This window comes from Benincasa hispida, chromosome 4, assembly GCF_009727055.1.
Source record: "Benincasa hispida cultivar B227 chromosome 4, ASM972705v1, whole genome shotgun sequence".
NCBI classification, from domain to species: Eukaryota; Viridiplantae; Streptophyta; class Magnoliopsida; order Cucurbitales; family Cucurbitaceae; genus Benincasa; species Benincasa hispida.
The window spans coordinates 28,990,199-29,007,268 of NC_052352.1; the positions used below are offsets into that span (position 1 = coordinate 28,990,199).

At 30.0% G+C, this 17,070-nt stretch overlaps 1 protein-coding gene across 1 annotated transcript; it reads left to right on the forward strand.

The window, feature by feature from the left end:
- Positions 1-1,360: 1,360 nt before the first annotated feature.
- Positions 1,361-8,646, forward strand: LOC120076324 (CO(2)-response secreted protease-like). The gene is made up of 11 exons (XM_039030113.1): positions 1,361-1,660; positions 1,847-1,950; positions 2,064-2,167; positions 5,074-5,241; positions 5,433-5,544; positions 5,720-6,260; positions 6,433-6,533; positions 7,005-7,247; positions 7,348-7,462; positions 7,539-7,752; positions 7,902-8,646. The coding sequence occupies exons 1-11, from the start codon at positions 1,550-1,552 to the stop codon at positions 8,450-8,452; spliced, it is 2,364 nt and encodes a 787-aa protein (XP_038886041.1). The 5' UTR covers positions 1,361-1,549; the 3' UTR covers positions 8,453-8,646.
- The last annotated feature ends 8,424 nt before the right edge of the window (positions 8,647-17,070 follow it).

The window sequence follows — 17,070 nt, forward strand, 5'->3', positions numbered from 1 at the left end:
ATTTAATTAATAAAATTGTCTTTTACATTGTTTGACATGAATATTTGTTGCTATTTGAAAATAAAGACAAAATAGAAATTTACAATTATCCATTCAAATATATCTCCGCCATCAGATTGTGGTTTTTTTTTTCTTATGATCTAGATTATATTCATAGGCCAAAGAATATATAGTTGTAATGGAGCAAAGGACGTGATTGTTCGTTCACACCATGTTAGGTCAAGATGTTTCATATCTATGGTTTCAATCATATCATACACAAAAGGATACATCATTTTGGGTGTAACAACTTAAATTAGAATAGTTGTAACAAAGGAAAAATCGGTATTATAAAAGATGTAAAGACAAATTGGAGATGCAAAGATTATTCCCTCGTAGTCCTTTTATATATAGTGTAGATATATTTCAACATAATAAGGTTAATTTTAAACTATTACAATTTAAAGTAAAGGAACTCAAATGTCTAACTTAGGGATAGAAAGTATATGCCTAAACTAGTCCATCACCGTTTTGATTGATAGGTAGTTCAAAACTTATTCAAAATGTAATGCCCAAGTAAAGGAAGGACATATGAATGAATTGAGACCACATCCAAATGAAAGAGATTATGAGGATATGAAAGTATGATTAAAAAAGTATTGATTACTACTACTTATACCAACAAGGTGCACTTTTCTTTTTTATGGCTCAATCATAGAAGCTTTGAAATTAAACATGCTTAGTTTGTGACATTTCTATGTTGGGTGACCTCCTAAGGTTTTTCTTAAAAAGCATGTGAGTTAAGACAAAACATGTCAAAATGACACATGTTAGTTTGTAAGGATAGTATTCACTCATAGAAGAAGTTAAAGACAAGTAAATCTTAGGGATGCAAGAAAATGTCAAGGTTTTCAGATGTCGCATTTGAATTCCAAATCCTAAATATTATTAACAGGGACAATCATAAGTTATATCATTAGTTTAGATACAAAAGTGTAGAGACGTGCTTTATATATATATATATATAAAGGTCTTACATACATACACACACTAAAAAAGAAAAGAATATTAATCTAAGGATAATTCAACTAGCTAAAACATATGTCATTAATTTAGAGAGGATAACATGTTAATATGTGACTTGTTTATTCGTGCTGTTATGATTATTTTGGTGTCCTGCCTTCTTCTATCGAAGAAGTGCATGAGGTTAATGGGAATTCTTGTTTCTCTTGTTGGTTGTTTGTGATTAGTTTGTTCGGTCTAATGAAGTTTCTTTTGAAAAGAATTTAGAATTTTGAGATTGAAATTCTTCTAAGTATTAAATATTGTGTCGAACTGAAAATAGGTAATAAATAAGAACATGTATTCTATTCTTCCTTAGGAAGGGGGACAAAAAAGAAGCAAAAAAAAAAGGGCTCTCACTCTGAGGTTGAAAGCCTACAAAAATGAGAGGAAGTTGCTACTCAAGCAAATTCCACCACTTCCACACTCAATCTCTCTCAATTTTCTCTTTTGATCTTTTCTTCCCAATTCAATCCCAAACCCACAATTATTCAATCAAGCTCCTTCTATGGCTTCCTTTTTCCATATTCTTCTTGTTTTCCATCTTCTTCTTCATCTTCTTCTTCCTCTCTGTGCAAATTCATCCTCCATAGCCACTCTGCAAAACGTTCCCCTCAAGGTAATTAAAACAAATTACATTATTCCCCTTTTCCCCTCATTGATTCTTCTTGATTTTGCTCTTTAATCAACTCTCTTCAAATCAAAATCATATAAATACTTATTTTTTGCCCCAAAAAAACAAAACCCAGATGGTTTTTTGTGAAAAAATTTATGGGTTTGATCACAAAATTTGATCTTTGGACAGCATTATGTTGTTTACATGGGAAGTGGGAGAAGCAACAATGAAGAAGATGAACAAACAACTGCTGAATTGGATTACTTGCAACTTTTATCCTCTGTTATTCCAAGGTTTTTTTAAATCTCTTTTCATATTATAAATTAATAATATTAAGGATTGATTTCTTCAAAAACTAATCTATTTTAATTGGAATTAAAATGGGGTTTTGTTACTTTTTGAGTAGGAAAGAGAAAGAGAGAGGATTAAGGGATGTGGTCCACCAATACCACCATGCTTTCAATGGGTTTTCAGCAATGCTAACTGAGGAAGAAGCTTCTTCTTTGTCTGGTAAATTTTTGCTTTCTTATGTTTTAATTTTAAACCCTTCACATTAGTTTGTATATTTTGGTAATTTCAATGAAGACAAAATAAATATAAATCTAGGGTCTAAATAAAACTTATCCATAAAATATTAAAGAGAAAGAGCTGTCTTTTGTTTGACATTTACCTTCTCTTTCCTATTATATTTTCTGATTATAAAAAATTAGTAGTAGAGTAGTAGTTAGAATTTAGGCCAATTTTTTTTATATTACTTTTCATTCATTTTTTTTAAAAAAAATATTATATAGCCATTACACCTATTACTATAACTTATAAACAAAACAATCTCTTGGGGCAAAGAGCAGAGTTATGAACACTAAAAGATAACTTATGACAAAGAGTAGAGTTACGAACACCAAAGATTTGTGCCGGAGAGTTATAAACTTCTTAGGTCTATAATGTAAAAATTGATAAGACATAAAATTGAATTTTTTTAATCGTGAGCCCACAAAGTTACTTGGACCGAATGAAGAATGAAATTTATAGCTCCACTCCCAAATTCCTTGGGCCAAACATTCCATAATGAAAATTCGTAGGATTTTAAATTTTGAGTTACTGTTACTTGAATCGACCATTCTATTGAACCTTGTTTTATTTTCTATTGGTCTCAATGACATTACTTGAATCGACCATTCTATTGAACCTTGTTTTATTTTTTATTGGTCTCAATGACATTATCAACGAATAATAATCAAACGTACATGTTACATTTTGTGTTTTTAGTAGAAATTTAACCTTATCTCATGGCATAGTGTATCTTATCCTTTTATATCAATATTATATATATATTTTTTTGAAAGATTGTCAATACTATTCCGTCAAATTAATATATATGAACTATATGGTATAAAAGAAAATGATATATATAGATTTGTATTTGATGGTACAAGATACTAAACTTAGCATTTATTTTTGTATTTTTCAAGGCTTTTTCCACATGGTCTACTAGCTTATTTAACATTGTCTCTATTCCATTTATCATTGGTATGTGTGTGGTATATAATTAATAATAATTATAAGGTGAATTGAGAGACAAATAACCTTATATATAATAAAGAAAATTTTGATGTGGAATAGTACAATAATTACAACACATGGTATCATGATACCCACATCCATACATTTGGTTTATATAAAAAAAATGAGTACATTAAATTGGATACACTTCAAATTGATATTAAATTTTTCTACATCTAAAAAATTATATAAATGACTTTATGTTTAAAATATAGTGAACCATCAAATGTCTCCAAATTTAATACTTCAAACTTATAAATATAGTGAACATTTTATAGTAATAGGTAAAAATTCCAAGATTCATGTGCTATAAACACCAACTATTTAAACTTCTGATTTTAACTATGATTTAGTATTTTTGATAGAGACAAAATATTCTTAGATTCTTGTCTCTCTTTCTATATCTTTTACTATGAAAGATTAATTTTCTTGATTTTTCTTCTTACATGGTAAGGACTTTTATCCTAAGGAAGATAAATTAAACTTTCCTTAGATGTATAAAAAAACTAAAAGAAAAAAGTAGCAAGGATAAGAGAATTTGATTCCTAAAGAAAAGGACATTGGTTCCTCAAGAATATATGAAGGAATCCCTATTATAAAATTGATAAATATACATGTATCTTTTGAAAAATAAAGAGGAATGTTCTAAATTTTTATAACCTATACAATTAAAATTATTGGAAAAAAATACAACTTACAAAACTATAGAAAAATATTGATTTTTAATTACATAAGCTATACTTAGTTTGAGACATTATGTTATGATTTTTAAGGTTCACTCAATAATTAGAAAGAAAAACAAGTTTTATTGACTGCCCTTGTTCATGTGGGAAAATACTCTCAAGTTAGTTCTTAAATTGTGAGTATATAAATTCTTCCTAGTTCAATTCTAGAAGTTAACATATTAACTAACATAAGTATAGTTCAACAAATCTCAATTTCAATAAGAATTACATTAGATATTTTGTAACTAGATTTTTTCGACCCCAATTAGATCTATGTTTGATACACTTTTTAGTTATTAGAAGAATCTATTTTTTCTCATTCATATCCAAAAACAACTCTTAGCAATCTTTTTCTTTTTCTTTTAGAAGATGCAAGATGAAACAATCAATCTTGTGATATTAGAAGAATCAAACGATTCTTTGCTCTACGTATTTGTCTTCAATGTTAGATATTCAAATTTCCATCTCCACACTATTGACTAAAAAAAATTTAAGATATTACACTTTTGTCTAAAATGTTAAAGGTTTGAATTCTTACTTCACTTTTTTTAACAAAAAAAAATAAAAAAAACCAACTAATTAAAACCAGTGAATTCAAATTCTCCTGTGAAAATGTATATAATTGACAATTTTTATCATATAACAAAACAATTGACAATAGAAGTGGGAGATGGCAGATTCGAACCATATACCTTTTGGTCGCTAATATATATTGCAAACTAATTGAGTTATGTTCGGATTGACATAATTCACGATTGCTTAATACAAGTAATAATATTAAGGGTATAATTACATAATTAAAAAGAAAAAAACATTTGGCCAAATAATCTATTCTATATCAAATAGGTAACGATTTGATGGATTGTTCATGTATAAAACCCAGAAAAATATGATCATAAAAGCATAATATAATAGTTAAGACGTCAATTAACATTTTAAAGACGGAAGGATGGATTGTTCATCTTTGCTTGTACAACAGAAAGCATAAACAATTGATTTTTTTTTTTTTTTTTTTTTTTTTTTTTTTAAAATTAGAAAAACACAAGTAATTTAAACATTGAGTACATTATTTGGTAAAATGTTTGTAATTAGAAAAAGGAAAATTTGATAAAAATGTGGAGGAAACATCAGGTATTGATGGAATCGTGTCGGTGTTCCCTGATCCGACGCTTCAGCTCCACACTACACGTTCTTGGGATTTCTTGGACTCCATCTCCGGCCTCCGCCCTCCGACGCCGCTTCCGCCGCCGCATTCTTACCCCAGTTCATTGGATGTCATCGTCGGCGTCATTGACACCGGTAGTTTCCCCCTTTCCTTTCTCATTACGATACGAATCATGGCTTCTTGAATCTTCATCATATTTCATCGCATAAAACCCTAATTTCTGACAATGGGGTCTCGACTCTCGACGGACGCCTTGCGATGGAGACAATGGAACAATCATTTTGGTTTCTACTTTGGAATTTATAATCTGTATGTTGTGGATTAGGGATTTGGCCGGAGTCTCAATCTTTCAACGATGAGGGGATTGGAGAAATTCCATCTAAATGGAAAGGAGTTTGTATGGAGGCACCTGATTTCAAGAAGTCTAATTGCAACAGGTCATAATTATTGTATAAACTCTCTCTGACCCCTTTTGTCTAGTTAGGTTTTTTCTCATTCATTTTGGTGGTTATATTCTAGAATTTGAAATTCTTCATTCAAATGATTCGTCTAAGAGAAAACGTAGTGGAACTTGGAGAGGCTTCTGATGGAATTATAAGTTTGTGACTGTAGGAAGTTGATAGGTGCAAGATACTATAATACTGTAGAGCTCAATGGGAATGGTAGCCAGGTGGGGGCGCTGAAGGGCACACCGAGGGATTCGCTCGGCCATGGGACCCACACTGCATCGATAGCAGCCGGAGCCAGAGTCCCCAATGCAAGTTACTTTGGCTTAGCGAAAGGGACAGCCAGAGGAGGTGGCATTCCTTCCACAAGGATTGCAACCTATAAGGTTTGTGCTGGTGTTGGATGCTCTGGTGCTGCAATTCTCAAAGCCATTGATGATGCGGTTAGGGATGGAGTTGATATCATTTCGATCTCGATTGGAATTGGTTCCCCTTTGTTTCAATCTGATTATTTAAATGATCCAATTGCCATTGGAGCATTCCATGCCCAATTAATGGGAGTTTTGGTTGTCTGCTCTGCTGGAAATGATGGCCCTGACCCTAACACTGTGGGGAATGTTGCTCCTTGGATTTTCACTGTTGCTGCTTCTAATATTGACAGGGATTTCCAGTCCACTGTGGTTCTTGGCAATGGGAAGACTTTTCATGTAAGATACTTTCTTTTTAATGGTTTATAAAATCTGTCTATTGATTATATATCGGAATGCTAATTCTTTATAGGAGAATAGGACTCGTAATGAAAGTTTGATTTCTATGTATATATTGAAGTTTAGGAAGCTCTTTTTGAATTTCATAAATTTATTTTTTACTATTTTCCAGGGGACTGCTATAAATCTCTCAAATCTTTCTAGATCAAAGACTTATCCTCTTGTATTTGGAAAGGACGCTGCTGCTAAATTCACACCTGTATCAGAAGCGAGGTTCATAATATTCTAATCACTTTTGACATGAAGCTTTCAAACTTGCATACTCTTTGAATTTGAAAACAGTTTTATGCATTCTGGAACAAAAAATTAGTGGAACTGACCTTTTAAATGTCGTTTTCCTTGTTATGTTTTTCCTTGTTTTCATTGATGAATGAACTATTTTCCAGAGCGACTGAAGGCTGCTCTTTTTTGCCCCCTATCTATGGACTTGTAAATTGGGACTTTAAATGCATGATGATTTTACCTGTACAAGTCCTTCAAAACCACTCTTGAAAATAGTTATGAAAATAAAAGTTGATTTGGTTTTTCAAATTAGCTCCCAAACGACATTCTCACTTTTTTCTTCGCGAAATGGACAATACTAAGGATGGTAATGGTTACAAGTTCTAAAGCTACTGGCATGCCCCTTGCTTTCTAATGTTCCCGTTGCATTAGCTAACCCTTCCTTTAATACATTGATTACAGGAACTGTTTTCCAGGATCACTGGATCGATCCAAAGTTGCAGGCAAGATCGTTGTTTGTGCCTCCGATGACTTCAGTACTTCAAGGACAATAAAGGAACTGGTTGTACAAGATGCTAAAGCCATGGGGTTAATCTTGATCAATGAGGCGTCAAAAACTGTGCCAATGGATTCAAACATTTTCCCATTAACACAAGTTGGGAATTCAGAAGGTCTGCAGATTCTCGAGTACATTAACTCCACCAAGTAAGCATCATATTAAGGCTTTTGTTTCTTTTGCTGACATGTTCAAACCTTTATTCTGATATAATATTTTCTTCTTGCTCCATAATCTCAAACAATACAGGAACCCAACAGCCACAATTCTCAGAACAGTGGAAGTTAAAAGACTCAAACCTGCTCCAACTGTGGCTTATTTCTCATCGAGAGGGCCATCTCCGCTTACCGAAAACATTCTCAAGGTTGAACTCCTAAACATTTTCATTCAAAGTTAGTACTATTAGTTAATAATGCATATTTCTGTAATTTACAATGCAGCCAGATATCACCGCCCCAGGAGTATCCATTTTAGCAGCTATGATACCAAAGAGTGATGGAGATAGTGGTCCAATTGGTAAGAAGCCTTCCAATTATGCAATGAGATCGGGGACGTCAATGGCATGCCCACATGTAGCCGGCGCTGCTGCATTCATCAAATCGGTTTATCACGATTGGAGTTCTTCCATGATTAAATCCGCACTCATGACAACAGGTTACTTTCCTAAATCCTGAGTTCTGTATATTTCTAAAATTATCAAGCCTTGATTAGATGCCTGTACATTTTGCGGTTTATCGTGACAAAAGATGCATGGTAATCAGGTGGGTTGATTCCTTTTCCTTGATGTATATTTCCATTTACAGCAACTCAATATGATAATCAAAGGAAATTCATGAGAAACACCACAGACAACCCTTCAAATCCACATGAGATGGGAGCTGGAGAAATAAGCCCCATAAAAGCTCTTAATCCTGGATTGGTGTTCGAAACTACGAACGAAGATTATCTTCGTTTCCTCTGTTATTACGGGTATTCAAACAAGGTCATAAGATCTGTGTCGAAACAAAACTTCAGCTGTCCGAAAGCTTCAAAAGAAGATCTCATCTCCAATGTCAATTATCCATCCATCTCCATTGGCAAACTAGAGAGAAAGCAAGCTACCAAAGTTGTAGAAAGAACCGTGACAAATGTAGGAGCTCCAGATGCCACTTACATTGCCACGGTTCATTCTTCAGGGGGTTTAATAGTGAAAGTGAATCCAAGAAAGATTGTTTTTTCTGAGAAGGTGAAGAAAGTGACTTTCAAAGTTTCAATTTACGGCAAGGAAGCTCGCAGCGGCTACAACTTCGGGTCGATAACATGGCGGGACACTGCGCATTCCGTTCGAACTTTTTTGGCTGTAAATGTAGTATAATTTGATAGGATTATATATATTTATATATATGTATGTATGTGCTTCCTCTCCCACAAGAAATAAGAAAGAAGAAATATGAGTGATAGTAGTATAACATTTTGTTTTAACACCGATTTGTTTGGTTTGTAACATCTATAGAGGGAAAAAAAGTTTTTTCATTTATGTTCAATAAAATATGGAATTCATGTTCATTAGGATTGCACTCTCATGGGCTTATATGTTTTGGGATTCTAGTTTGATATTATGAAATCGAAAAAGGTGTTTACATCAATAGCCTAGTATGAAATGTATCTTTAAATATAACAAAATGTTTAGAATGTTTAAAGATTAAGTTATGAATTTAGTATAAGTTCAGTCTTTCTAACTCTATCGGAATCTATACTATCTAAAAGGGGTTATAGGTTGAAATATTTGATTTTCTCTTTTCCCTTCTCTAATTGATGTTTATAGGGGTTTATGATGTAATTTTATATTTAAATCATTAAAAAAATCTATATTAAATAGTTTAAAATCCACGTCATTTTAATTGGTTTTAAATTTGGCTATCTTATTTTATAATTCATGTAAATTTAATTGATTTAAAATTTGGTTGTCTTTAATATTAGATTCTAATTAGTTTATAATTCACAAGAATTTTAATTGGTTTAAATTTTAATTATCTTATTTTATAATTCACGTAAATTTAATTTGGTTATTTATAATATTTGATTCTAATGTTTGATTTAAGATCCAAAATTTATTATTAAAAACAAAAATCTTATCATTCGCCAGTTAAAAAGATTTATCATTCACATGATCTTATTGGTTTTAAATTTAGTATTTCTGATATTTGATTTAATATCCAAAATTTATGATTAAAAAACAATTTTTTATCATTCACATGATAAAAAAATGGGTCATTTACATAGATTTTATTGGTTTCATATTTGGTTTTGAAAGAAAAAATAATAATAAAGTTGTTTATTTAGATTTAGTTACTTACATGATCAATTTACTATTAAATTGAATTTTTATAATTATAATGATTTGTTCTCTCTTTACGTAGGTTTTTTTTTTTTTTTTTTTTAATGATTTGTTTTAAATTTAAATATTTCCTCATTTGGTTAACTTAAATTTTTTTTATATAATATTATGTTAAATTCAAATATTTTAATATCTCTAACAATGTAATGATTAAATTAAACATTACGGTATTTAGATATATTTTCTTTAAATGGAGGTATGATTTTATTCAAAATCAAATCCAATTTGAATCTAAGTTTTTATATAAATGGTTAAATTATACTTTCAAAATTTTCATTCAAGTATGTTCTATTTCTCTCTCTTTTTCCTATTTCAGTCTTAATTTTATTAACAATATTGAGTTAATAATAGATTATTTTGGTTGTTTTAGTTTAGTTTTTAAACTTTGAATCTAAGTTGTAAAACTAGTTTAACGGACGAAAATTATGCTATTTCAATCTAAATTTTTTTGAGACAAAATCCAATGTTTTTATCATATTGATTTTGGATGCGTTGAATTGCCAACACACTTAATTTTGTTAATTTTAAATGTCAGTTTAGTTGGAATTTGATTTTAATTTTATCGCTAAATATGGTTGGTGAATCTATATATTCTTTCAAAAATTAATTTTGTTAAATATTGATTGGTGTATGTTTTAGAATTTATATTTTATTCTCTTATTTTTTCCCTTTTGTGTGGTTTGAGTTTTGTTAACCCGCTCTCCCTAATTTTGTATAGAGTCCTTTTATAGCATTAAGTTTATTTATTTATTTTTTTAAAGATTTCGTTCGGCCACATTTTTGTGTTTCTTTATTTAAGATTCTAAGTTTTTTTCAAATATATATAACTTATAATTTTTCTACTTAGGGTATATCATTTTTCTTTTTCTTTTTTTTTTTTTTAAATGATTAAAAGGAGTTAGCTATCACATCTCCATTTTATTATTTGTTTAAGGTATGATATCTTTTTTGACCTTTTTTTTTCTTTTCTTATCATAATTTTGTTTTCTTAAAACCTTTGTATGAGATTGAGATTTAGATTGAATAGTCTATTTTTTTAAGGAAATAAATAGTAGTTATAAATATATTAAAAATAAATTTTTATTTCTAATAAAAGTGATGAGCTTTTATTTAAAAGTTTTCTTATTATAAATGCAAATATTATTTAGTTTCTATTTTGCCATCAAAGACTTAAACGAAGAGATTGAAAATACAATTCCAAAACTTAAAAAAATAGTTTTGGAAAAAAATATATTAATTCAAAGGGGTCTTTTTAAATATAAAAAATATTTAAAAATATTTACAATTTATAGCAAAAAGTGTACAAATACTTTTGGAATATTTTGTTATAAAACGTAAATATTTTTGGAAATTTTCTATTCATAAGAATTTTTCTAACTCAATTTTTTTTTTGAATATATATATATAACAAAATTATTATCAATTATAAGACTCTTATTTCAACTTATATAAACATTTCATTTTCAATATTAATGAAACACGTGTAATGCATGTAGTTCCAACTAGTAACATTAAAAGCGTGAAATGACTTTTTTGTGTATAATAGGTTGTCGAAATATTTAAAATTAACTAATTTAATAGATATAAAATTAAATTTAATATCTATTGAAATTATAAATTATAAATTTTGTGTTAGTATATCCATAGATTTTGAAAAAGAAAATGTTAGAATATATCAATCTATTTAATTGTAAGGACCTTGGATACTTTATAAAGTTAACTAAAAGAGACTTAAAATTAAAAGGATAGACTTTACTTGTAATTTAACATTTTTTTTTTCTAAAATAACATAATCAAAACTCTAACATGGTCATGTATAATATATGACTATAAGTTATAACCGTTTTAACAATTCATATTAAAGTCATTCAAATGTCAATGGTTCGGTCTCCCATCTCACAATTGTTGAGTGAAAAAGAATACATAACAAAATACCTTTTTGGTCTCTAAGTTTCAAAATATTACACTTTTATCCTTGTGTTTTGATTTCAGGCCACGTTTACCCAACGAAAACATAATATAAATCAATAGTAATGTGAAAAGTGTTGGTGTTGATATCTCAAATCTTGTGGATTTCGTAGTTTGTAAATTATTTGTACATAAATTATTTATTTAATGAAATAAAGTGTATTTTATTCGACATTTAGTCTACATTAATCAAATCCAATAAACTAAGATTTAAGGTTATTTAATGTAGCTTAAACATGTATGTGGTTGACATACAAATGAATCATGTTTAAGCAATAACCTGAACGGTCTATGGTATATGGATGAGTTGGGTGCTTTATCTTGGTGACACTATGGATACGACCCACGTTGTGATTGTTACCATAATTGTAAAGTGTTATAAATGATTCAATCCTAATCGTTCATGTGGAGACGTGTGAGTAGGGATATCTTATGCAAAGGGTTTGTATAAGACTGAATCACGAAATGATTAGTCTTTCTTTATAATGCTGTTGCTTGAAAAGACTTACATTTCACTAGGATAATAAAGGTAACTTGACCTTAATCCTGAGTGAGTTATGAACTCTTACGTATGAGAGCAATCCTTTGTATAGGTGAGAGAAGCCAGATTTGCAGACTCAATAAGCCTACCATTTTGGGGATTTATCCAAATAGAGAGTTGGGAAAACAACTACAGAAAATGAAATTCACTCATTCTCATCTTCAAGGTAAGTAGATGAAATTACTAAGGGTTGATTCCAAGTCTTGAATAAGGGGGCGCCTCATCCTGATTCTAGGTCTTGAACAATGGGGCACCTCTGCTAGAGAAGGATCTAGTTTATAGTTGAACTATAACTAATTGTTTTATTAGAGAAATCAATGATACTTAAGGAGTTAGATATAACTATAGGGGTAAAACGATAATTTGACTCAGCTATAATAACGGACAATTCGTGAAGGGTCAATTTATAGAAATAAATCTCCTGAACAGTGCAACTGTTGGTCTTTAGTAGAGTGATCGACAGTTAATAAATATTGATTAATTTAATAAAAGAGTTTAATTAATTAATCTTATACCATTGGAGCTTCTAATCTGTAGGTTCATAAGGTCCCTTCCTAGCTTACTAAGGATAAAACAAGGAATAATTATTTTTAAAATAATTTGAACTTTTCAAATTATTTGAGGGAATTAAAGTTGTTGATTATATTAATGTGATTAATATAAAGTATAATGTATTTTGACACATTATAGTACATAGTTAATTATAAATATGATTTATAATTAGAACTATATAATATGTGAGAGATAAATATTTAAATAAGATTTAAATATTATTTATATGAATAAGAGTTATATAAATACTGTAGGTTAAAATTAATATGAATAAGATTCTTATTAAAACTATAGGTTATAAGAGAGTTGCATTTTAATATGATTAAGATGCATATATAGTTAATTAATGGGCAGAATGCATTTTAGTCCCATAGGCTTGAAGTTCATGTCTATTTGGTTCCTCAAGTTTTAAATCAGACGCTTTCGTCCCCTACATTACTAAATGCTTCTAAATGGCTCCTAACTTAATTTTAAGTTAACAAGTGTTTACTAGACCATTATGTGCTATCGTGGACGTTAGTTGTATTTGATGATGTGTAAATTATACGGGATTAGGGGGAAAATAAATTAAAATTAACTTAAAAAAGTAAAGAAAAGTTATTAAAAATATTAACTCTTCATGTGCCCTAGCCTCACTTTGTCATATGAAAAGAAGTTGTTGCCGTCGATAGAAACCAGAAGAGTGTCGAAGACATATGCCATGCCACACACAAGATTCTTCACTATCGGCTAGTCATGTATTTCAATGAATATTATACACTATTTCATCATCATGTTTTCTTTCTCTCTTTAATATATATTAAAAAATTTCTTTAGTAAATTTTCTTTAATAAAATGCCGTTTTAGTGTCTGCCCATGAAAAACTTCTTTCAACATATATTTAACAAAATTGGTTACCATTTTGTTTTTCATATAAGTGTTGTTTAATCAAATAGAATTGAAACTAATTTATTGATCAAATAGAATTGGCCATATAGTGTGTATTGCTTATTAAGTTGCTAAATCTCACTTTTTTTTTTTAAAAAAAAAAAATTTATAGAATGGATAACATTAATCAATATTCCATTTCAATGGTTGACTTATTGCAGTTGATAGTTATGAATATGTTGGAGGAACTAAGAATACTATGATCATTGATAGGGACATGTTATCTATCATTGAGTTAAATACATTGATGTCAGAAGTAAATGTATTCAACATAATCCAAATGAAGATGAAATGCATTTAGATCGGAATCTCACTCATACATCTAGTCATAACTCCCTTGAGTTTGAAAAGAATGATTTAATTTCTGATGGATCAAATGACTCTTCTATTGATAAGGTTTATTATTGGATTTAGACTTTGGAGATTGTGAATCTGCTTATGCTTCATCTTCTAATTTAAAGTCTCCATGTTTATCGAAGGAAGATAAATATACTACAACAAATATCACATATGATAGCATAAAAAACACAATCGTTGATTTTCGATAGCGTTTTCAGAATGCCGTCATAGATAACCCATATTATTGAAAGTCTTCTACTTTCCATAGCATTTTTTTAACGCCATAAAATATCAACTTTTGATAGCATATAATGTTATGAAAACTTTTCATAGCATTGGAAAAAAATGCTATATGTTTTTTATTGTGATAAAAAACCGCTATAAAAGGCGAATAACATTTTTTTATAGCTGTAAAAAATGCTATAAAAGACTTTTTATAGCATTTTTAAGATGCAGTTGTAGTCGATGTTATTAAGTCTCCGACTTTTCATAGCGTTTTTTCAATGCTATAAAAGTTTATTTTTGATTGTATAATTTTAATGTTATGAAAATTTTTCATAGCATATTGAATTTTGATAGAAATTTTTATCATAGTAAAAGAAAAATGCTATAAAAATCATATTACATTTTTATTCTCACCATGATAGTCGATTTTGATAAAGTTGTATGTCATTTATTTAATACTTTATACCCGTAACAAATTATTACAAATGTAACTATAAAATCAATTGTAATCATATAAACCTTTAATATTATATTCAAGTACATTTACATCAAAGTAAATATTTGCTTGTTATGGAATGCTTCAATCTATACAACACTCCACATACATAAATAATTAACTTCAATCTAATGTAGCCAAATGCATTTACATCAAAATATACTTTTAAGCATCTAAACGTATATATCACTTGTAATATAAGACTTCAATCACTACAAAACTCCAAGGACCTAAAAGAACTATATTTTTTTTGGATGCAATCACCATACAAAGAAGTAACCTGGCTTTCTATTTTCTAACGATACATGTGTCCTTCAATCTTTTTTTTTAATACGATGTGACATTTAATCTTCACATCCCAACTGTTTGACCTTTCTTATCTTTGAGTGCTACAAAATGAACATATATTTACCATCAAATTCTTTCATCAAATAAAAGAAACCAAGTGAAAAAGATTTCATATGTTACTCAAATAAATAAAACCACATAGGATATCTTGAAGCGTTTGTTGGAATCACAAGTTAGAAACTACTACATTTTTTCAAATGACCGAAACAAAAAATAGTTTATATATATATGTAGACACACATATATAAAAATCTTCTCTGAATTTCTTTGGTTCTAACATTGTATCATGTGAAGATGCAAGCTTTGCACTTAGCCTAAAGCTATTAGATTTGTACTCCCACTTCCCACAAAAAACAATATAAAGACAAATACACTGCCTCATTAAAAAAAACAATCCAAAGACAAATACACTGCCTCATGCCCATTTTGAATGGAATAAGAGCTACTATGTTATTCACACTTTCATAAAAGAATACTATAAAAAGAAACACCAAATAATTTTCAATAGTGAAAACACAAACAAAATTTCAATCGAACAATTTAAATGCAGTTAGTAATATAACTAAACATGACATGATATTTTGTTTACCTTGAACATAAACTTTCACACGAATTTATTTCATTTCCATCATTCTGATCTAGAATGAACAATGATTGGTTTTAATTTTTCAAGTGGGGTATTGATCAGGACAGTAAAACACCCACTTATCCACTTAATTTTTCTTCAAAAACTGAACTGGGTTTTGATCAAAACAGAAAAATACCTACTTATGCACTTGATTCTTCTCCAATTTCATATTGGGGTTTGCATTTGATCAAAATGGTAGATATTAATCCCATCCACCCACATGAATAGAGTTAGTTTTGATTCAAATAGGAAAAAAGTGAAAACCCCACTCCCCCAATTGCAGAAGAGATAAGAAGAGAAATAATAAAAGTTACGTGTTTGGTGAAAAATGTTATTTGATTTAGAAAGGCAAAATAACTCGAACAAAAATCAAATAAGTGAGCACAAAAAATACAAAATTTACCAAGTTCTCAAAATTAAAATGATCTGATTAAAAACTTCAAGAGCCAAGGGAGTTGTAGTCGTGAGTGTTCAATAGTTTGGCCTTATATTCTGTAAGGTTTGTTCTATTTTAAAGAATAATATTAGGTAAAAGAAGAACTTGTGGCAAGATGGAGTTCTTGGGATGACAATTTGTTCAATTCTTCAAAACTTGAATATGGAAGATTACTATCTCCTTATATAATATGAAATAGGAGCCATCAGCCTAAAAACAGAAAAGAGCAAAAATGAACTATACTATGTATCAAGGTGGAGGGGCCACCTAAAGCATGTATATCACACACCCCAGGGGTTGGGGGGAAACATAAGATATCCATTTATAGAGGCAAGAGAGAGGAGTGAAGTAGCTCAATCGATAGAAATGGTTAGGGCCAATGAAGTAGGTGAAGTGGTTGGATTTTACGAGTTGTTCCAACCATGGCTGTGTCTATAGAAAATATGAAAAAATCTCATCACCTACTCAGGATATCTAGTCTCATAGGAGACGTTTTATGCCAAATCAGACAAATTTTTATTTTAAAAAATACACCCATTAAATCTATAGAACTTTCCTTTCTAGACTTGTTAAGCATATAATCATATCAACTTCAAATGGACACTGGTGACGTGAAATTAGCCGCCAAAAACCTGATGACTAAAATCATGTGGGACGCAATATGCGATGCATGTTTTAAGGTATGCATTGATACTCATGCGTCAGTGATCATGCGTTGGAATGAAAATATGCGTTACTTTGATATGCAATGACCATGCATTCCTGTCACAAGTTTTCTTGCACTCACGCCAAGTATAACGCAAATGCAAGTTTCTCGGGTGATCCGAGGTCAAACTCAGGGACTTGTAGCTAAATGTATGCGGTGGATGAAGAAAAGAATTATGGGGATTGTAAGCTAAACACTACTCCTACTCCTAACTAATAGACAAAGCATTGGAAGTATGAATGAGAGGTATAGACACGACAATTATTGACGTGTAGTAAAATGCATGGAAAATAGATAAAATGTGAGGATGTCTTCATCGCAACCCTAGGCTTGACTGCAAGGGCAACCTCAGCCAGCGCAAAACTATGCGATCATGCTACACACACTTGAGCCTATTTCTAGGACGCATGCGATGTATATGCGACGTGT